We start from the raw sequence: 23,216 nt of genomic DNA, 5'->3' as shown, positions 1-23,216 counted from the left end.
AGTCGTGACTTAGTGTCCATTTACGTCAAAACTAAGCTAAGTTGTAACTTACGCACAGCTGGTGCAACCGGCCCCTGTGCCTCAAATGTGTCTCCTTAATTTTCTTGAGAAGTATAATGGTCACAGATGAGTCAATAGTTGTCATACTGTAAGAGTATAAAGTTATGATATTACAGTTTTTTTCAATCGCTAACAAGCGCTTACCCATACTTCAGATACTTTTTCTAAACTCTTAACACAGACTCACACCTACAAAACACAATTGGCCAAATGGTTAATTGTCTTCTCAAAAACACATTTTGTTAAATATATACTAACTCTTCATTTCAAAACAGAACACATGTTTCTCTGCGCACACACTAACTTTACCAAAACACTGGAAATCTGTCTCAAAATGAAATAATTCTGTCAAAGAATAACACTTGTTTTCACTTCACAAGGTACATGCACTCAATCAAAGTACACCAGGTTTCAAAATACTGGCTATTGTTGACATTACAAAAACTGCATAGACTTTTATGTTTCAGTTTTACAGGTATTTGCATGCAAAACGTGCAATTCACCGTTTTACACTAAATTTCTTGGTTGGGAACTGTATGTCCACATGTACAGTACAGTCACATTCATAAGCATTCCAGTAAAAAGCAAATCAGTTTTTATTCCTTTACTGTCCTTTACTACAGGAGGTACAGTAGAAACACGGTTTGATAGAACAGAAAAAGTTTTACAGTATTGCTTACAGTGAACAAAATATCCATTAAACTCACAAGAGCATTGTGAACAAAAAAACAACAGCAAAAAAAAAGGGAGGGGGACAAAAAAAACATAAAATTACTGTATCTAATCTCTGCGATCTTCAGGGTTAGGCCACATGTTTTCATCAAGATCACATCTGATATCATCCAAGGCGATGCACCTGGGATAAAACTGCTTGGTATGTCGGATCCACTCTTGGAGCTAGCATCAATGGCTTCAAGGAGGGACATCTGCTCATGTGGCTGATGGTCATAAACCTTCCACCTCCACATTACATTTTGTCCAGGTCGACGCCTTTTGGCCAGATTGAATCCTGCCTCATCTATGTATATGAATTCATGAGGGGCCTGGTTGGCCACCAATTCCATAACTCTCAAAACAAAGATTATGTAAATCATGTCATTACTGTATACTATACTGTACTGTGTAGGTTACCTACTTGCAAAGTGCAAAGCTTATAGAACTGGACATTGAATTGAATATACAGTACACTATACCTGGACATATTGTCGTTGTAGCTCCTTGACTCTCTCACTGATATATTGTTTTTGAACTGATATCATTGCAGAAGCAGAGTTTTTTATAAACTTTCATATTGTAAAATATTAGTACAATTTGAAATAACTGATTTCTGTTTAAAAATATGTATGTCATGTAACAAATTGTGTAAAATGTAATTTATTCCTGTGATGAAAAGCTGAATTTTCAGCATCATTACTCCAGGAAGATGCATATGGACTCGAAAAGCTTGTTTCTTCATGACATTGTTCAAAAGCAACACATTTTGCTAGCAATCAAAATCACATTTTGCTAAAATCATGAAATTTACAAAAATGGTAAAAGTTTCATGTAAATGGTAAATACAGTAAATATATGCAGTCCATACAGTATCTAAGGTTTGGAATATTGTTTTTGCTATTGTGGGATGTTGTGTGTTAACATTTGTAAATACTACAAAAACAATCCATCATTTTGTTGGGAGGTATAGATTGTCTGTTAAGAAAATTTAAGCATTATGGAAATGTGTTCACTGACTGCATATTGTGTGAAAACGACAAGAAATGTGTGAATGGTATGGCCACAAAAGACCGATGCTGTGCTAATTGTGTTTAGAGTTTTGAAAATGTGAACACTGGCTGGACAAACGCTTGTTAGCGACTGAAAAAAACTGTAATGTGGAGCAGCACATATCCTTTGGATGAATTTATCTCTTGCATTTGATTGCAGATTTTGTTATCTTGGCAAAGTTTGAGACAATTTCGAGATCTCTTCTGAAACTAGAAGAGAGACATGTAAAATTATTGTTGTTTTTTTAAGACCTAAGGTAGACTTTTATCTCTAGTTCGGAGACCCCAAAGCCCTTAAATTATACATTTTAGTTTTACGCGAAAACACAAATGTTTTAAGAGAATGCAAAGTTTATTGGAACGCAATATTTTGTTTGAGCAAACGCAAATGTTTTGAGAGTGAGCACAACATTTATTTGTGGAACGCAATCGTTTCGCTTAAAAAGTATTTTAAGCAAGTATGCAAATTTTATCGGGGGAACGCAATCGTTCTGCGTGCAAACGCAAATGTTTTGAGAGAAAACGCAAAGTTTATTGAGGGAACGCACATTTTTTGAGAGTGAATATAAGTATTTTAAGCAAGAACGTAAATTTTATTTGGGGAACACAATAGTTTTGTGAACAAACACAAATGTTTTGAGAGAAAACGCAAAGTTTATCGAAGGGAACTCAATCGTTGTGCGTGCGAATGCAAGTATTTTAAGCAAGAACGCAAAGTTTATTTGGGGAACGTAACGTTTTCAACGTGAGCAACGTGAGCAAACGCAAATGTTTTGAGAGAAAACGCAGTTTATTGAGGAAACTCAATCATTTTGCGAGTGAATGCAAGTGTTTTAAGCAAGAACGCAAAGTTTATTGAGGGAACACAAATGTTTTGAGAGAAAACGCAAAGTTTATCGAAGGGAACTCAATCGTTGTGCTTGCGAATGCAAGTATTTTAAGCAAGAACACAAAGTTTATTTGGGGAATGTAACATTTTTGTGAGCAAACGCAAACGTTTTGAGAGAAAACGCAATGTTTATCTGTGAAACGCAATAGTTTTGCGAGCTAATTTTCCATCTCATCTCATATTTTTTCCATCACCGTGTCACCTAATGGTCTCTGTACTCTAGTGAGACACAACTGAGATATTAAAGAGACCACAGTTGTGATTCTTCTTATAGTGCGGGTCATAAGGGTCTTCGTAGAAAAGCCAGTTGTTCTCTCATCCTGCACAGAAAGCTGCATTGTGAAATGCTGAGAAGGTTTAAAGAACGGGAGAATGAGATGAGATGAAACGGAGTGAAGGGCAAAGAGCAAGACAGATGAAAGAAAGAGGGAGGAGAATAAGGATAAAGTGAGAAGGAGACTTTGCAGAAAGATTAAATGCAAAACACTGGGACACGCATTTAAACACAGCTCAGCTGATGCACTCGGGTCTAGATTATGGCGAATAATGTTTATGATTATTCTTTCTTATGTTTAAGCGAGGCAGAAAGAAGGAGGAGAGGTATATCATCATAACTTCAATAATTCATTCAGCATAAATAAAACATGACCCGCAGATTTCTCCCTCCCCAAATGAAAAGCCTTTACGTAACATTAACGTGAGTTCTGCTGAGTCTTGACATCGCTCTCCGTTTCTCTTCACAGCAAAGCTTTCCAAGTTTATTTCATGATGTGAAGCCACACGGGGAAAACTCTTTCTGTTCACATCCATCCCAACTTTTCTCAATGTCACAGAGCACGCAAACACAACCGCACACGCAATCCAACTCCTGGTCAAAGCCAATCCCCACGACTACGCTTGAAAAATGGGCTTTAACATTCGTCAAAACAAATGGCTTAGAAACCACTGAAGGTGCACAGCAATCCGTCAGATCAATCCGTCTGGATGGGAAGTGAATGGGAATCAATGGCATAGCAAACCATATTAGATATACAAGGAATTCTGCAGAAGAATTGTGTTTGGGAAAATACCACAGAACATTCGACACTTGACATTCACCCTCACAGGCTCTTTCACTGAGTTGATGGTAAAAGGTTATGAGATTAATTTCATCACGAACAAGAGGCAGAAGAGGAAAGAGTTGAAGGAGAAGAGGAAGAGAAGAGGAAGACTAATGCTGCGTCTCATTTCGAAGGCTGCGTCCACCATGTCATAAAGGATGTCTTGTTTCAGAAAAGTAGCCATAATAAAAACTGTTTATTTCTTGTGAAACGTAAATTGTTGTGATTTCCATATGACTTTGGATTGTAATGTTGACTTTACTAAAATGAGGCAGACGTACACGGCCGACAGATGCGACCTCTGGAGGACACGGTCTTCGAAACGAGACGCAGTTAAAGAAGGGAAGAAGAAAAGGATTGGAATACGGAGCAAAAGAAGAGCAAGCAGCAGCAGAAGAGGAAGAAGAAGAAGAAGAAGAAGAGGTAGAGGAAGATGAGGAAGAGGAAGAGGAAGAAGGGGAAGAAGAGGAAGAAGAAGAGGTAGAGGAAGATGAGGAAGAGGAAGAAGGGGAAGAAGAGGAAGAAAAAGAAGATGATGATGAGGAAGAAAAAGAGGAAGAAGAAGAAGAGGAAGATGAAGAAAAAGAGGAAAAAGAGGAAGAGGAAGAAGGGGAAGAAGAGAAAGAAGGGGAAGAAGAAGAGGAGGAAGAAGAAGAAGATGAGGAAGAAGAGGAAGAAGGGGAAGAAGAAGATGGGAAAGAAGATGAGGAAGAAGAGGAAGAAGAAGATGAGGAAGAAGGGGAAGAAGATGAGGAAGAAGAAGGGGAAGAAGAAGATGAGGAAGAAGAGGAAAAAGAAGAAGAAGATGAAGATGAGGAAGAAAAAGGGGAAGAAGAAGAAGAAGAGGAAGAAAAAGAGGAAGAAGAAGAAGAAGAGGAAGAAGAAGATGAAGATGAGGAAGAAGAGGAAGAAGAAGAAGAGGAAGAAGAAGAAGAAGATGAGGAAGAAGAGGAAAAAGAAGATGAGGAAGAAGAGGAAAGGGAAGAAGAAGATGAGGAAGAAGAGGAAGAAAAAGAGGAAGAAGAAGAAGAAGAGGAAGAAAAAGTGGAAGAAGAGGAAGATGAGGAAGAAGAGGAAGAAGAGGAAGAAAAAGAGGAAGAAGGGGAAGAAGAAGATGAGGAAGAAGAGGAAGAAGAAGAAGAAGATGAGGAAGAAGAAGATGAAGATGAGGAAGAAGAAGAAGAAAAAGAGGAAGAAGGGGAAGAAGAAGAAGAAGAAGAAGAAGAAGAAGAAGAGGAAGAAGAAGATGAGGAAGAAGAGGAAAAAGAAGATGAAGATGAGGAAGAAGAAGGGGAAGAAGAAGATGAGGAAGAAGAGGAAGAAAAAGAGGAAGAAGGGGAAGAAGAAGATGAGGAAGAAGAAGAAGAAGAAGAGGAAGAAGAAGAAGAAGAAGAAGAGGAAGAAGAAGAAGAAGAGGAAGAAGAAGAAGAAGAAGAGGAAGAAGAAGATGAGGAAGAAGAGGAAGAAGAAGATGAAGATGAGGAAGAAGAAGGGGAAGAAGAAGATGAGGAAGAAGAGGAAGAAAAAGAGGAAGAAGGGGAAGAAGATGAGGAAGAAGAAGAAGAAGAAGAGGAAGAAGAAGAAGAAGAAGAAGAGGAAGAAGAAGATGAGGAAGAAGAGGAAGAAGAAGATGAGGAAGAAGAAGAAGAAGAAGAGGAAGAAGAAGATGAGGAAGAAGAAGATGAAGATGAGGAAGAAGAGGAAGAAAAAGAGGAAGAAGGGGAAGAAGATGAGGAAGAAGAAGATGAGGAAGAAGATGAAGATGAGGAAGAAGAAGATGAGGAAGAAGAGGAATATGAAGATGAGGAAGAAGAAGGGGAAGAAGAAGAGGAAGAAAAAGAGGAAGAAGGGGAAGAAGAAGATGAGGAAGAAGAAGATGAGGAAGAAAAATAGGAAAAAGGGGAAGAAGAAGAAGAAGAAGAGGAAGAAAAAGAGGAAGAAGAGGAAGATGAGGAAGAAGAGGAAGATGAGGAAGAAGAAGAGGACTCTTTATATGTCACTCAAGGCGCTGTGCGATCAGCTTCAGAATGACACGAGACTCAGTCACTACAGGATTATTATGTTTTAAGACTGAAGATCTTTTGGTCTCGTGTAGTTTTGCTTCCAGACAGTGTTGATGTATTTCCTGTTAAAACAGGAAGTTGTGACGGCACACCAGTGTTCAGTGGATGTGACAGTGCCGGGAGAGAGGCTGGCCATGTACGACAGCAGCGAACACACTCAGGATGAATAAATCACAGGCACTTCCTCTGTGAACTGATGTTGAGGGAGGAAGTGTGTGTTATTGCCCTGTCCCGGCCATCCAGAGGCATCAGCGAAACACAGAGCAAACACTGATGCTGATGCATGAGCTCTTTATGAGCATCACGTGCGATTCCCTCATGTCACGATCCGATACATATCTCGATCCTGAACTCACGATACCATATTATTGCGATACTCCAAGACATGTGGTAAAAGCTTAACAAAAAATGAACTGTTGATTAAAATGCTAAATTTGGTGTTACAGTGTGTGTGTAAGTGAATATAGTCTTGGACTTGATGCTGGAAACCCAATGAACCGGCAATAGAGACGCCAGAATAACAATATTCATGATTCTGAAGCTGAAAATACAGAATTGTTGTAGATGAATATGCTTGAACTCTGTCACTGACTAGATATATTTACAATAATGTCGGCCACTTTTACTGGTAACAAGACATGTGACATTCAGGACACACACATATTCCCCCACTGCATTATTATACATCATATTCAACATTATATATAGTAGTTTAATGTAATACTGACACTAAAACTCTGAACACTTTCTCCTTTATTGTGAATTCTACACAATACATATTGTCACTGTCCGCGATACTGATGCACTTCTGTATTGCGATATATTGTGAGACGCCTCTACTTGTTGGTGTTTCACTGGAGGATGTTGAAATGGAGACCTGTGGCGAATCACGGCTGTACAGGAGCCAGCGCTTCACACACACCGCTCACACACACACACATCACACACTGCTGTCCGTCTCACAGACACACTGATCACAGATCTGATTACTCTGACGAGGCAACAGAGCTAAATACCTCTCACTGCTAATCACACTCAGATAGGAGTGAGTGAGTGTGTGTGTGTGTGTGTGTGTGTGTGTGTGTGTGTGTGTGTGTGTGTGTATGAGTGAGTGTGTGAGTGTGTGTGAGTGAGTGAGTGTGTGTGTGTGTGTGTGTGTGTGTGAGTGAGTGAGGGTGTGTGTGTGCACAAGAGATGCGTGTGTGTGTGTGTGTGTGTGTGTGTGTGTGTGTGTGTGTGTGTGTGTGTGTGTGAGTGTGTGTGTGTGTGTGTGTGAGTGTGAGTGTGTGTGTGTGTGTGTGTGTGTGTGTGTGTGTGTGTGTGTGTGTGAGTGAGTGAGTGAGTGTGTGTGTGTGTGTGTGTGTGTGTGTGTGTGTGTGTGTGAGTGTGTGAGTGAGTGAGTGAGTGTGTGTGTGTGTGTGTGTGTGTGTGTGTGTGTGTGTGTGTGTGTGTGTGTGTGTGTGTGTGAGCAGTAACACAGCAGGACGGAGTCTCACATCAAAGAGTTCAACCTGGAGATATTCTAGTCTTTGCTCTCCAGTTCATCTCATCACTGTCTAATAGGGAGAAAAGAAACGATTCTCTGATGCATGAGTGTGTGTGTGTGTGTGTGTGTGTGTGTGTGTGTGTGTGTGTGTGTGTGTGTGTGTGTGTGTGTGTCCAGAGGAGAGACACTCACGATACTGTACAGTAGGGCTGGGAAGACTCCTCACGATTCAGGCCTTGTCCACAATAATACGCTTTCAAACGCATCTTTTTCTCTCCGTTCTTCTGTCCTTCACACTGAGACGGCGTGTTTATTAATGAAAACTAACCTTTTTGAAAACACTCTCCAAAGTGGATACATTTGAAAACGCTGTTTTCGCATTGTGGTGTGGACTGTCAAAACGATGACGTAAGTTTAGTCATGTGACACGTATTGTATATATTAAGGGTGTCACGATTCTCCAAATCCTCGATTCGATTACATTTTCGATTCTAAAGTCACGGTTCGGTTCGATTCTCGATTTAAAAAAAAAAATTTGAAAGCACAAGACTTTTATGCAATATAATAATATCTGACCTTTGTTCGCAATGTACCACACACTACATTGTCAAATTTAAAACGTTTATTAACAACATAATGTAACAATAACTTATATCTTCAGTCAATTGGAAACTTAAACAATATAACCTATTACCTATATAGTCCCGGGGCTCCCTGGACTCCTCAGAGCAGTCACAGGCGAATAGCACGGCGTTTTAAATTGGGTTCCCCAGTTTGCAATGCAGTACGAGAGAACGTTCTCGTGGGGAACGTACTTGGTTACTTGCGTAACCTCGGTTCCCTCAGAGATAAGGGAACGAGTACTGCGTTGCCTTGCCGTGCTATTTCGCTCATATCAGGTACTTCGCTTCAGTCGATTTAAACCTAAAGTCCTTTGGTGAGTTTTCTCTGAATTTATACACTTCAGCCGCGTCCAAATTGGCGCGCTCGAGGTTGGCAGGGCGCCAAGTGCTCCCATTGGACCGCACGCCACTGCTAACTCGCCATAGGTTCGTGCAGTTGCCGCAGCACAGCCAGCTCGCTCAGACGAGCTATGATGCTCTCGCTGTGCAGCTGCAATGTGTTTTAAAATAAAGGCTTCAATATTCTCTAGAAAAGGAGTTTTATCCATTACAGACAAGCCGAGCTGATGTGACATATGGGGCGTGGCAGCATTGACGATTCCATTTTTTGATTTGATGATCGAGATTGAGCATTAATTCCAATCGATTTCGATTTTAAATCGACCCCCTTAGTATAGATATTCATGTTTATACTGGTATTGTGCCTGTTATGTGCTTTTAGTTTAGTTTTAGACCAAACATATAATAGTGAGTGTGAGCGATCTGGACACATCAGTAATGTGGGCAAAATGTGGGCGGGGCTTGATTTTGTCTGTGGGAAATTGATTGGATGGTTGTGGTTTGCTATTGGTGGATCTCATGTGAGTGACAGGTTATAGCCCCGCCCTCATCATCAGAGAAGAGAGGAAGTTATTCTGATTCTAGATTACCAGGAATATAAATTAAAAATAAATAATGATGTGCACGGATGAATCGAAGAAAAAACAAGAATTGTCCATTTTGATTTAATAGTGACTTTAAAAGTTTACAGAATCCATCCTGAACCATTGAAAAGAGAATCGTGATGCATCAGAGAAACACATACTCACACACAGACACACACACACACACACACACACACACACACTGGTCTCTGTGAGATGTTCAGTACAGTAACGTGAGCGTCTCTCCTCTGGACACACACACACACACACTGGGTCTCAGTAACGCGAGTGTCTCTCCTCTGGACACACACACACACACACACTGGGTCTCAGTAACGCGAGCGTCTCTCCTCTGGACACACACACACACACACACACTGGGTCTCAGTAACGCGAGCGTCTCTCCTCTGGACACACACACACACACACACTGGGTCTCAGTAACGCGAGTGTCTCTCCTCTGGACACACACACACACACACACACTGGGTCTCAGTAACGCGAGCGTCTCTCCTCTGGACACACACACACACACACTGGGTCTCAGTAACGCGAGTGTCTCTCCTCTGGACACACACACACACACACACACACTGGGTCTCTCTGGACCGTCTGCGTGTCGGAGCAGAGCTACGGCTCCACAGAGAACAGATCTGTGCTTTAACACACGCCTGTGGAGCATCTGTCTGAGCTAACAAGGGCACTGACATCTCTCACACACTCACACACACATTCACACACACTCACATATTAATCAGCACATGTCGTGTATGCGGGAAGCTAAATATTTCAGAGTGGGACGGGGGAAAAGTCAACCCTGGGTGACTGTCTGGCAGTTTGTTGCAGACCTGTAATCTCGACACGATGTACATTTAAACCCGGAATACGAAAATACTGGGAAAAAAGCTCAAAATGAACCAGTTTCTCCTACAATTAAAGTTAACGCATCAACAAATGATGATGAATGATGTTGAATTACTTTGAACAAAGGAGGATCTACGTTTTTTTTTTTTTTTTATTATTATCGTTATTATTTCTTACATTTGTGTATATGTGTGTGTTATTGTTAGATGTTGTGGAAAGTATGTGTGAGTGTTGGTTTATATGTGTTATATGGTTTTGTTTTAACAAAAAATACATTAAATAAAGTTAAAAAAATAATTAACGGATTCTAACGGCGTGTTTAGACGTGTCTTGCACGGATTGATTGGTTTAGTAACGTGCGCTAACAAAGTAAATAGGGTCCATTTTGATTTTACATTTACCACACGACCTGTTTTTTTTTACGCGGGTTGGGTGAGAAAAAACACTGATATTATGGATTCGGACGGCACTTAAATCACCGACTTACCCCTGTAAATGTTTAATATACGAGCCCATGAGAAACAATTAGTGTCCGAATAGGACTACTGACAGTAGCCTATGCTTTCACTGGCCTTAAAACACGCTCTTTTATTAAATAATATATATAATAATTAGGGCTGTCAAACGATTAATCGCGATTAATCGCATCCAAAATAAAAGTTTGTGTTTACATAATATATGTGTGTGTATGGAGTATAATTATTTTCTATATATAAATACACACACATGCATATATATTTAAGAAAAATTTGTTATTTATATATAAAATATTTATATAATATAAATTATATATAATATAAATATATATGCACAGTATATACATGCAAATATTTCTTAAATATATATACATGCATGTGTGTGTATTTATATATAGAAAATAATTATACACCGTACGTACACACACATATATTATGTAAAAACAAACTTTTATTTTGGATGCGATTAATCGCGATTAATCGTTTAACAGCCCTAATAATAATATAATAAAAAATCTAACAACAATTTTATTCTTTGCATGAAAACACTTGAATTAGCCTAACTGAACATTGTCTGGGTGTGTTAAAACTTCAGGATTATATTCATATAGACTGAGATCAACAGTGATACGGTAAAGCTCAGAGTGGTCCAGACCAATGTTACGAACGTATGACTTACAGAAGGTATTCTTAACTAAGAACGTTTCAGGAAACACGTATTAACGATAAGGTACAGTTTAAAGGCCCGAAATTCGCATCCGAAATTTTCGCACGTTAAAAAATAAATACGACCTCACGTTATGTCAATCACACTTGTACACTGTCTCTGAAACTTTTGTCCGTCAAAAAAAAAATCGAATTGGGTTCGATTTTCTGCGTTTTCCGCATCCGTAACAAGGGTTTGAATGGTGTTTTGAGGTCCAACGGGTCGAAGGTCCAGATGTGAGTTTCAGTGCAGCTTCAAAGTCTCGACACGATCCAGCCGAGGAAGAAGAGTCTTATCTAGACAAACCAGCGGACATCGTTGTTTTACCTTTTATTTATTTATTTTTTTGTAAAGGCTCAGTCATTGCACGTTCGCTTTGTAAACATTGGGTCGGATCTTACGCCTATGTCCCGCTTGACCTTCCAACGAGATTACGTAATGTGTGGGGCGTCACAGCTAATGCATGATGAGTATTTGTGGTTAAAAAGTCTATAAATGTTGATTTTTTTATAAAATGTCTAAAAATGTTTGTCTAGATAAGACTCTTATTCCTCGGCTGGATCGTGAAGAGACTTTGAAGCTGCACTGAAACTCACCTCTGGACCTTCGACCCGTTGGACTCCATTGAAGTCACTATATGGAGAAACATCCTGGAGTGTTTCTCAAAAACCTTCATTTCTATTCAACTGAAGAAAGAAAGACATGAACATCTTGGATGACGAGGGGGAGAGTAAATGATCAGGACATTTTAATTCTGAAGTGAACGAATCCTTTAATTCACATATCATGTGATCGATGATCTGAATCGCACACTAATGCAAGTCTATAGTCATCATCATATCTACAGTCGCTTCATTTAAAACAACAGAAGCCTATGGTCTTCATTTCCACAGATAAGTGTGTGTTTGCACAGGCAGCCGAGTGTGTAATTGTCCTGTTCTCTAAGGTTCTGCAGGGATCTCTCTCTCTCTCTCTGTGTTTCTCAGTGTTCAGCGTGACAGTCTCGGTGGAGCTCGACGCTTTTGTGTGCTGAATCATTGTGATGAAGTGTGTTCACGCTGTGATCTGCGACGGGATGCTCTCGTAAAGTGTGTGACAATTGTCGTATTGTACCTCAATTATCCGTGCGGCCCGATGCCTGGTCCCTCGATGGGCAACATCTTTATTGTTTTAGTCCTCCGTTCATTTTCAATGTCACTGTTTTCATGAGATACTCTATTATGTCTCTGTATTGTTACGCGTGTCAGGATCTTATTGTTGGGTTTTTCTGCATGGCGATTCCCTCGAGACAAGCACTAATATATTATCGTATCCTCACATATTCAACATGCACAGTGTGATAAATATATATATATATATATATACATATATACAGGGTCAATGAGGTCCAATAAAGGTGAAATTATTTATATATATAGAGTAAATCATAAACAAGAAGTATAAACGGTTTATTGTTAGTGAAAAATCAAACGAAAACTAAATTAAAACATTTTTGTTAACTAAAATATAAGTTAACAACAGGGAAGAAAAATCTATTTAAACACATTTCCATTGCTCCAAAACAAATAACAATGGACATAAATAAATTTTTGTTTTATGTTTTTATATGCTATAATACAAAACTTGAAACACACCTGCATTAAACATGGTACTATAGAAATAATTATATATATAGAGAGAGAGAGAGAGAGAGAGAGAGAGAGAGAGAGAGAGAGAGAGAGAGAGAGAGAGAGAGAATATATGCACAATAATAATGAAAACAATTTAAAAAAAAACAAAAAAAAAAAACAAATATTTGAAAACTAAAAGAATTAAAATTCTAATAAATTAATTATGTTTTATACAGGTTTCCAGTGTGTTCCTGTTGAGATATGACAATATCTATGTTTCCATCCACCTCTTTTTATGCACATTTTGGGATATCGCATTAAAAAACGCTGGATTGAAACACCAAGATGTGCATAAATTCAAAAAATGTGCATAAAAACTCACACGCTCAATTGAGACGGATAAATAAAGATTATCTCATAAGAAAACTTGCAGAAACTACGAGGGAAACACATTTACCAAACAAACCCCTCGATGCGCATCATAAAAAGCTCAATAAAGTAAATATCATTTCAATCAATTCAAGCCCTGTGTGTGTGTGTGTGTGTGTGTGTGTGTGTGTGTGAGAGAGAGAGTGAGTTAGGGTTAGTTTGGTAATGATTCAAGATTTTGATTGTGATTATAAATGTAAATGTAAAGCACCGGCACAGTGCAAAATAAAATACATGTTCTACAAAAATTTCATCATGAAAATTTCATTAGGTCCTCCAATCAGTCAGCGTGATCGGATCTGAACGGAGACACATTAAAACCAACTTTCTGCACAGTTGGCAGAATTCATGAGCGCGCGTTTCAGCAACACGTCTGATGAAACATATTAGCCAGATTGATCCATTCTGCTGCGTGTGAGAATATCTTCATCTGATGTCACTCTCAAACACTCATTATCATAAGTGGATTATCGTTTATTAGTTCATTATCCACCATTTCAAGTAGGAATTGAAGAATTATTGTAATCCTATAACAATGATGACATATGCCGGATGAGGAAGATTATTATAGACACATCTAATGATCAAAAACACTGACGGTGTGTGTGTGTGTGTGTGTGTGTGTGTGTGTGTGTGTGTGTGTGTGTGTGTGTGTGTTCATATTTCACATTCTCACTCTAATTCTACACACTCAGCAAAACTGCCCATGCCATAATTCTCCGGCCAATCAGAACGCTCAGATTAGCCCTGCCTCTGCTGGAGGAACAGATGCATGCTGGGAAGGCAGAGAGCAGCAGTAGAGGAATTTACATTTATATCGCATTTGTATTTTATTACTTTATGCATTCCCTGGGAACACTTCAAAACATATTTATGTATTTGAATTGCATATAAAATTCCCATGCATTTGGATTACACGGTTTTGACATAATCAAGCTAATAAACTTAATGTGATGCATATTTGCCCGTCAAACATCAATGAAACAGGTACGATTTCTGCACTCAAATCATGGCATAGTTTATTATTAAATACTTGCATCTGTTTGGTTTTATGTAAATAATCATATTTTTTTTAAATGCATTTATTCAAATTGCTTATAATCAGCATAAATCTGTTCATTGTGAAAATAATTACATTTATTCTGTAATAAAGTAAGAACATGGTGAAAATACGGCCAGCTGTAGAACAAGCAATATTCAATTAGTTAGAATGTATTTTTTACTAAATGAGGGTGTCGAGTTACATTTAAGCTATTTAAAGACATGAAAAACATTTAAATATGTTATTTTGGTGATCAAAGATGAGTTTTAAGGGATACAATGATTGACTACAGGGGGACTTTACAATTGAGTAAAAGAAAAAAATAAGGTATTTCTCCTTATATAGAGCATTTTTGGCATGAAGAGTTCTTTAAAATTGAGTCAAGAACCCTAAAAAGAGGTCTATATTTGTGACCCTGGACCACAAAACCAGTCACATGGGTAAATTTTTAGAAATTGAGATGTATACATCATCATAAAGCTGAATAAATAAGCTTTCCATTGATGTGTGGTTATATGATAGGACAATATTTGGTCAAGATACAACTATTGAAAATCTGGAATCTGAGGGTGCAAAAAAATGGAAACATTGAGAAAATCTCCTTTAAATTTGTTCATTTATGTTGGCGATTGTGCTGCATTCACTCACACAAATACATGTTTTATATATTTACGGTAGGAAATTTACTAAATATCTTCATGGAACATGATCTTTACTTAATATCCTCATGATTTTTGGCATAATAGAAAAATGGATAATTTTGACCCATACAATGTATTGTTGGATATTGCCACAGATATACCCGTGCGACTCGAGACTGGTTCTGTGATCCAGGGTCACATATGAAACTGTTGTAAAGGATAGACCAGGTAAAGGAAGGTTTGGGGCTGTGGATGATGGGCTCTGAAACTGGCACTGGATGGATGGAGGCATGGAGGGCAATAGTGGGATGCTTGGAGGGGCAGTTGGAGGCAGAGAGGAAGACAGCAGATGGTCAGGATTACTCTGGACTAAAATACTCCCATGATTCTCTGAGGGAGAGCCGTCCAGAGAAACTCCATCTGTTAGAAATACCCATACAAGAGAGAGAGAGAGAGAGCGAGAGACACCCTGAGCCTCTGTTAATACTCTCTCTCTCTCTCTCTCTCTCTCTCTCTCTCTCTCTCTCTCTCTCTCTCTCTGTGTGTTTCTCTCTGAAATGAGACTCGGTCAGTTCAGCATCAGACGGCAAACAGCCGGAAACACGGACAAACACACACGACATGTGAGATTACACGTGTTCAGAAGAGATGCAGGATACGGGACAGAGACTGAAAACAAATCTAAATACGAGAACGACAAACTTGTGCTCTTTATCCTGCATGCAATTGTTTTGTGTGTGTGTGTGTGTGTGTGTGTGTGTGCATACTTCTAAAATAAGCGTTCACACTAACAAGCAGTAAATGACAGTAATTAAGCCTGATAACTACATGTACTGTATAAACAAACCTGCCCTCAACTCATCAGCGGAGGCGGTCTTTAAACACTTTAACCCGAAAACACATGTTAGACGTTAGTTGCTCTTTTAAAACTTAATGAAGTTCTCAGCCGTGAATTATATTTCTCCTCAAATTCCTTTAAAGAAAGAGAAAATTAAGAAAAATGAAAGAAAATTAAGAAAATTAAGACATTTAGAACATTTAGAAAATTAAGAAAATTTAAGAAAATTAAGAAATTTAGAAAATTAAGACAATGAGTCAGTAGTTGCCATACTATGAGTATAAGAGCTATAAAATGAATGTGAAGCAAATCATTATTTGCTTTTGGAAAAATTGGATGAGAAATGTTTGAGATCATATTTTGGTGAATTGGGATCAAACATTGAGACTTGAGATAATACTAAAAATATATGTTTTTTCAAGCTGTTTCCCTCATCATGCTTCTTTGCAACACTGGAAGTCTGAGGCTGGATCAACGTTTCATATGTCGATTATGGAGTTTTATTAAGGAAAGGAAAGAGCATGTGGGATTCATTCACTAATTTGCTGGGCAAATCTCTGGATTGTGTTGGTGCATTATAGTTGCTGTAATATTTTTACTCAGATGTCTTCTTTTGTTGTTGTCATTGTTTGTTTGTTTTATTTTTCCAATTTTGTTTGTTTTAATGTCCCGGATATGTATTTTGTATTATAAAAAATTAATAAAAATGAAAAAAAAAATAATAAAAAAAAAAATATATATATATATATTTTTCCCTGTGGTATCAAAAATTGTATCAAATATCGATATTTTTCAAGGTATTGTATCGAAGTTAGAAATCCTAGTATTCTTTAAACACACACATTAACCTGAAAACACACGTTAGACGTTAGTTGCTCTTTTAAAGCTTAATGAAGTTCTCAGCCCTGAATTATATTTCTCCTCAAATTCCTTTAAAGAAATAAAAAGACGAAAATGAGTCAGTAGTTGTCATACTATAAATATAAGAGCTTTAAAATGAATGTGGAGCAACTCAGATTATGTGCTTTTGGAAAAATTTGAAGAGGAATGTTTGAGATCATATTTTGGTGAATTGGGATCAAACATTGAGACTTGAGATAATACTAAAAATATCTATGGTTTTTCGAAAATTGTATCGAATATGTTTTTCAAGGTATCGTATCAAAGTTAGAAATTCTAGTATTGTGACAAACAACACTAAATCTGAGAACCAGGAGACTTCAGCAAACTCTCCATTGCTGTCTTGGAGAATCAACTGAGCAACACAATAAATCTTAATAGCACAATAAATCACCGCAGTCTGTCGCCTGAACCGGCCTCTCTCTTCAGCACAAGCCAAAATATTGATTGATTTTTCCATGCACTTCATTGCACAACTAATTAAAACTTTCCCAACCAGCCCCGGTTCATAATGTAATTATCCGCCAGTGATCTCTTTCCACGTGTCTACGCCTCTTGATTGTGCTATTGAGTGTTTTCTGTCAGCTGTCCATAGAATAACCAGCGCTGTGAGCAACACAATTGGCCGTTATTGATCGCGTGTGGTTTGGTACACATGGTGTTGTCAAGTTAATAAGCATGCCAAAAAAAAACGGTCTAAAATAACTCAAAAGAATATTCTGCAGCCTAGCACTTTCCATTGGTGATAGAGTTGTGTATGTACTGATATCTTTGCAGGACTCTGGAGTATTGAAGCTCGGAAACATAATTAAAATATCTGTAGCAGATCCATCAAACTATACAAGCTGAAACCAGTCCCTCCGAAACCAGTGCAAACGCTCTGTTTAACAGCAGTGTGTTGTTCTTTTAACACAGATTAAAGAAAAACTGTTTAATGTAGCGCCATTATATTCTCCAGCACACGTGCGTTTATGTGTAATTGCTGGCTAGCATCAATATAAGAACGTCATCCAGTTACATAACCACTTTTTTTAGTTTAGTTTGGTTTCTTTTTGCATTTTATGCAACGGTTTTGTATGCATTAAAATAGATAAATAGGATTAATATTGATTTTATGTTCACATTAATGTACCTGGAGATACCTAGATGCCTTGGCTTGCTTAGTTGGGGACATTTAATTTAATATTCAACAATATTATTGATCTGACATCATTATATGAGAACTGAACTGAGCTGGACCATGACATCGGCTATATATATAAATGAACTAAATTAATAACTTTTTTACGACAAAGACGAACCATCACTGAAGCTGGAATATGATGCTATTTTCTTCTGGAAACAAACTTTGTTGCATTATTTTCCTGTTATCTCTGTAAAGCTGCTTTGAAACAGTGTTGTAAAAAGCGCTATATAAATAAAGGTGATTTGACTGAGAAATAACAAAAAAAAAAAAAAAGAAACAGAGAGATGGAAATTAAAGCTACAGCTTTCGTCCAGTCTCGCAGGTTTCTTAATAATCATTTGCTGCATTACTGGCGTGAAAGGCCTCTGAATGCACATTAAACTGCAGTAAAACACCCCGCGGCCGGAGTTATGGATGTTTTTCTTAATGTATGCTTCTCTATTTTGCTCACGCAGTGACAGGGTAAAGCATGTCTAACAGCAACCTCAAGCCATCATCTCCTCTCTGCTTGTTTCTCATGTGTAATTCAGAAGGCAGGAGCCCGTCTCACATCAAACGCGCCGGTAAAGGCCTAAACCACATCGCTTCATAATAATCACCACTGAAAGGGGCGAAAGAACAACATGTTATAGGATGGTGTGAGTAATGAGAATGAGATGAGACTTTATTTTGCCAGAGACGACGCACTCAGCGCTTGTCATATATCACACACTATTCAGTGTTTTCAACCACATAAGGTTTATGTTAGGTTTCAGACATTTAAGTACTAAGTTAAGTTTACATAAGTACTAAAAAACAATACATTTAGAGTTTGTAAGATACACACTGATGTCTATGGTAATGGCAATAATAATATTCCTTTCCATTATAATTAGACGACACGTTTTATTCATATCAGATGCACATTGTGTGAGTAACTTTAAAGTTTACTCTATTCTTCTCTCTGTATTTCAGGAGACGTGGATGAATTCACGTGTTGCAAATCCAACAGATCCGATTCTCAGCGGCATAAAGTAACTAACGCAATCGTTATAAAGGTGTTTAAACAACAAAACACATCCACTTGCACATATTTGAATTTTATATTATATATTATTATATTGAATTTTACATATTATATTATCGGAATATCAGATATGTAATGCTAAAGCTAAAAACATTTGTGAATATTTTGAATAAAAAAAGGAAATTGTAAATAAAAGCAGATCATCAGTCATTCAGCGCTGTTGTGGCTGCGGTGTGTCACGTGACAAACATTGACGCATCACCATGGAAACAATCAGATTTTTTTGGGAGTCAGACAGAATATTTTAAACTTGCGTGTGAAAAGGTTAAATACCCGGAGGCTGGAATGTTGGACACTTCATGCACTCCACATTTGGAACGATGCGCATCAGTGTTCAATGAAAGTTCCGATGCTGCTTAGCAACAGCAAACAACACATGTCCATCTTTCTCTATGCAAGAAATCATTTCCAAACTACAAAATCAGATTCAGAACAAATATGTGATTTCCCCTCCAGAGAGAGAAAAGTGACAGAACAATAAGCCATGTCTCGATGAAACAAAAGATGAATTCCTCAGATAAAGGAAGTGAATGGCAGAATTAAAAGGGAGCATGCATTAGCTGTCGGTGCTGTAAATGCTGAAAACACTTTCAGACGGCCTCCATCTGATGCTCATAATACCTGCAATACAACCTTTCATCAGACATCAACCTGAGAGAAACGAGAGAGCTCTGTTCCATGAAGTGAGATCCCTACCCGGCCGTTTTATAATTTTAAATCTAAATGAATAATCAATTTATCTTACATATAATAATGCTTTAATAATTGTACGTAATAATTCTAAATTAAATGTCATTAATAATCCATTTATTACCTCTAATAATGTTTTTGTAATTTTATTTTAAAAAATTGTTTTAATAACTCTAATTAAATCATTTTACTCAATAATTATAAATAAATGTAATTTAACAATCACTTTTTTCATATAAAAATGTTTTATTAATAATAATTCTACTTACTAATTCTAAATTAAACGTAATCATTTTCTTTCTTTTTTTTACATATAATAATGTTTTAATGAAGGGCCTATGCCTATGAAGGGTGCTCCAATTCAATGCTATTGCACCTATATAGACTATATAGAGCTGAATATATAGACATAAAGAGCTGAATATATAGACTATATAGAGCTGAATATATAGACATATAGAGCTGAATATATAGACATAAAGAGCTGAATATATAGACTATATAGAGCTGAATATATAGACTATATAGAGCTGAATATATAGACATAAAGAGCTGAATATATAGACTATATAGAGCTGAATATATAGACATAAAGAGCTGAATATATAGACATATAGAGCTGAATATATAGACATATAGAGCTGAATATATAGAGCTGAATAAATAGACATATAGAGCTGAATATATAGACATATAGAGCTGAATATATAGACATAAAGAGCTGAATATAAAGACATAAAAAGCTGAATATATAGACATAAAGAGCTGAATATATAGACATATAGAGCTGAATATATAGACATAAAGAGTTGAATATATAGACATAAAGAGCTGAATATATAGACATAAAAAGCTGAATATATAGACATAAAGAGCTGAATATATAGACATAAAGAGCTGAATATATAGACAAGCTGAATATATAGACATAAAAAGCTGAATATATAGACATATAGAGCTGAATATATGAATATATAGACATATAGAGCTGAATATATAGACATATAGAGCTGAATATATAGACATAAAGAGCTGAATATATAGACATATAGAGCTGAATATATAGACATATATAGCTGAATATATAGACATAAAGAGCTGAATATATAGACATAAAAAGCTGAATATATAGACATAAAGAGCTGAATATATAGACATATAGAGCTGAATATATAGACAAGCTGAATATATAGACATAAAAAGCTGAATATATAGACATATAGAGCTGAATATATAGACATATAGAGCTGAATATATAGACATAAAGAGCTGAATATATAGACATATAGAGCTGAATATATAGACATATAGAGCTGAATATATAGACATATAGAGCTGAATATATATACATATAGAGCTGAATATATAGACATATAGAGCTGAATATATATACATATAGAGCTGAATATATAGACATAAAGAGCTGAATATATAGACATATAGAGCTGAATATATAGACATATAGAGCTGAATATATAGACATATAGAGCTGAATGTCCTCAAGAGCTCAGGCTGGTGAAAACACTCGCTTCTTGGCAGCACACAAGGTGGGAAAAACCCATGAGCCATTTCTCTCGTTCTGTCACTCTGTCTATTTTTTGTGCCTGATTGCAGACTGTCATTTCCAATCGTCTGAACCACTTCCAATTTATTAGTGTTTTTATTTATTTAAATGCTGCTAATCGTGAAGGTTCGTCACTGCTGTAACTACAGTGTGTTTGACCGTCTGCTCTGTTGCTAAAGTTAATTTCAGCCGCTGATTCACTTCAGCGAGAATTTCAGCCCATTACCGCGGCGAACAATGGTTGCTAACGGCGCGCGAATGTCTGTTTCCATGGATACGGCGGCACACTAGCACCTCTGAACATGCCATAGACTGATGGAACACAAATCAGTAGGTGATGACTTCATTGTGACATCATGTGTCTTTGATCTCAAAATAAGTCCTCTTCAATATCACAGTTGTTTCTCCTAGACAGAGATGAGAATAAACTGAGAACAAAAAGACTCGATAACTTTCTCAAACTGTGCTCACATCTGCCAAAGTCTGCAAACAAAATCTCAATATGAACTCAAACATTTCGGTAACACTTTACAATAAGGTTCATTAGTTAACATGAACTAACCATGAGCAATACATACGTTACAGTGTTTATTAATCTTTGTTCATGTTAGTTAGTGCATTAACTAATGTTAACTACTGAACCTTATTGTAAAATGTTAGCAACATTTCTCCTTCTGCTTGTCTTACACTGTCAGTAGTTTCCCATGAAACCAGGCGATGTGAAACGGATCAATACCTGTTCTCTAAGCAGCTGCGATGGTCTTCATGGTTCACTGCCTCAAATCAAACCTCAGTTTACTATCTTTTACAGGTGGACCATGGGGAAGATCTGTCTGACAATCATTTCAAAGCATCATGGGAATTATGTGTGCATTTATTTATCCTCTGGCTTCACAGTTTCATAGTTTCTTCAATGAAGCTCCAAATGAATAAAGATGCACCTTTAGTTGACAGACGGGACATTTCTATTTCTGCTGTCTGAAAATAAAATAAAATAAAATAATACAAGACAAAAATAAATAAATGCAAGACGAATAAATAATTAAAATGAAATAGAAAATTAAATAAAATTTTCCAAGACAAATTGAATTAAATAATACAAGACAAATAAAACAAAATAAATAAAATAAAAATTATCCAAGACAAATAAATAAAACAATAATATAAGACTAATAAAACAAAATAAATAAAATATCAAATAAATTATCCAAGACAAAAATAATAATAATAATTAACCCAAAATAATACAAGAGAAATAAAACATTATAAATAAAACAAAAAAATTATCCAAGACAAATAAATAAATACAAGACAAAAATAAAAAAATTTAAATACAAAATAAAAATGATACAAGACAAATTAATAAACAAGGCAAATAAAACATAATACATAAAATGATACTAGACAAATAAATTAAATTAAACAAAAAGACATAAAACAAAATAAATAAAATATACAAATAAAATCTCACTTTATTGTATTTTTAGGGTCCACTGTGTGAGTAGTTTTGGGCGGATGGGCTTCAGCCTGAAGGTTTGTGAGAGTCACATCCATCAGTGGCTGTTTCTGAGCAAACACTGGACCCTCAGTCACCATAAACGTCTTTAACCAGCCGGTGAGCGAGAGCGAGACTCAATCTGCCCTGAGCACGATTGATTTCTGTGTGCTGAATGTCATGAAGTGATAGATGGACATGAAATGTCCCACAAACAGACGCTTTACACACATTTCACCAATCAGCAGCGAGGAGACTCTAATGCAGCGCTTTCTTCTAAATGCTGATGCTAAAAATGCACTATTAACTTCTTAATGTGTAAAACTTTAATAATGAACAATTACAGAGTGCAGCTTTAATCAAGTATTCCCCTATGAATATTTATTTTCTTAATCTCCTGAGACTTAACCTACATTATCCCACAAAGATCATTAATCATTCAACGTACAGTACCTTTCAGAAAGCCTCATGCAAGCTTAATTTAGACATACGTTAACAATACGCACATTCATTTCAATGACAGATGCACTGAAACTGAAACAGGCAGTGGAAGAGAGTGTGTGTGTGTGTGTGTGTTAGAGAAAATATATATTTCCCTATATATTAATGATCAATATATTAAATTATATAACAGTATATTTGAACATGTACAGAATAATATATTGTGTTAATATATTGAATAATACATAAGGAATCGCCGCTTTTCATATATTGAAAAATATGTGATGATATATTAACTAATATATCATAATGTCTGTAATTTTATATTCAGTAATACACTTATATAGATGTATATGCGATC

The 23,216-nt window shown here is 36.7% G+C and overlaps 3 protein-coding genes across 7 annotated transcripts in view; 1 reads left to right on the top strand and 2 right to left on the bottom strand.

Moving 5' to 3' along the window:
* Positions 1 to 23,216, bottom strand: part of fam131ab (family with sequence similarity 131 member Ab) — a 335,743-nt gene that overhangs the window by 67,867 nt on the left and 244,660 nt on the right. The window lies entirely within an intron of this gene.
* The window catches only part of igsf11 (immunoglobulin superfamily member 11), a gene marked incomplete at its 3' end in the record, with an annotated part of 122,786 nt that overhangs the window by 72,641 nt on the left and 26,929 nt on the right, over positions 1 to 23,216 (bottom strand). The gene's annotated exons all lie outside the window — the stretch shown is intronic.
* LOC307167201 (uncharacterized protein) lies at positions 3,836 to 6,045 on the top strand (the record flags this gene model as incomplete). The annotated part of the gene is made up of 3 exons (XM_079886192.1): positions 3,836 to 3,932; positions 4,801 to 5,369; positions 5,950 to 6,045. The coding sequence occupies 3 exons, from the start codon at positions 3,836 to 3,838 to the stop codon at positions 6,043 to 6,045; spliced, it is 762 nt and encodes a 253-aa protein (XP_079742318.1).

This window comes from Squalius cephalus (genome assembly GCF_949319135.1).
Source record: "Squalius cephalus genome assembly, chromosome: 11".
Taxonomy (NCBI): Eukaryota; Metazoa; Chordata; class Actinopteri; order Cypriniformes; family Leuciscidae; genus Squalius; species Squalius cephalus.
This window is presented reverse-complemented; position numbering and strand designations above follow the sequence as displayed.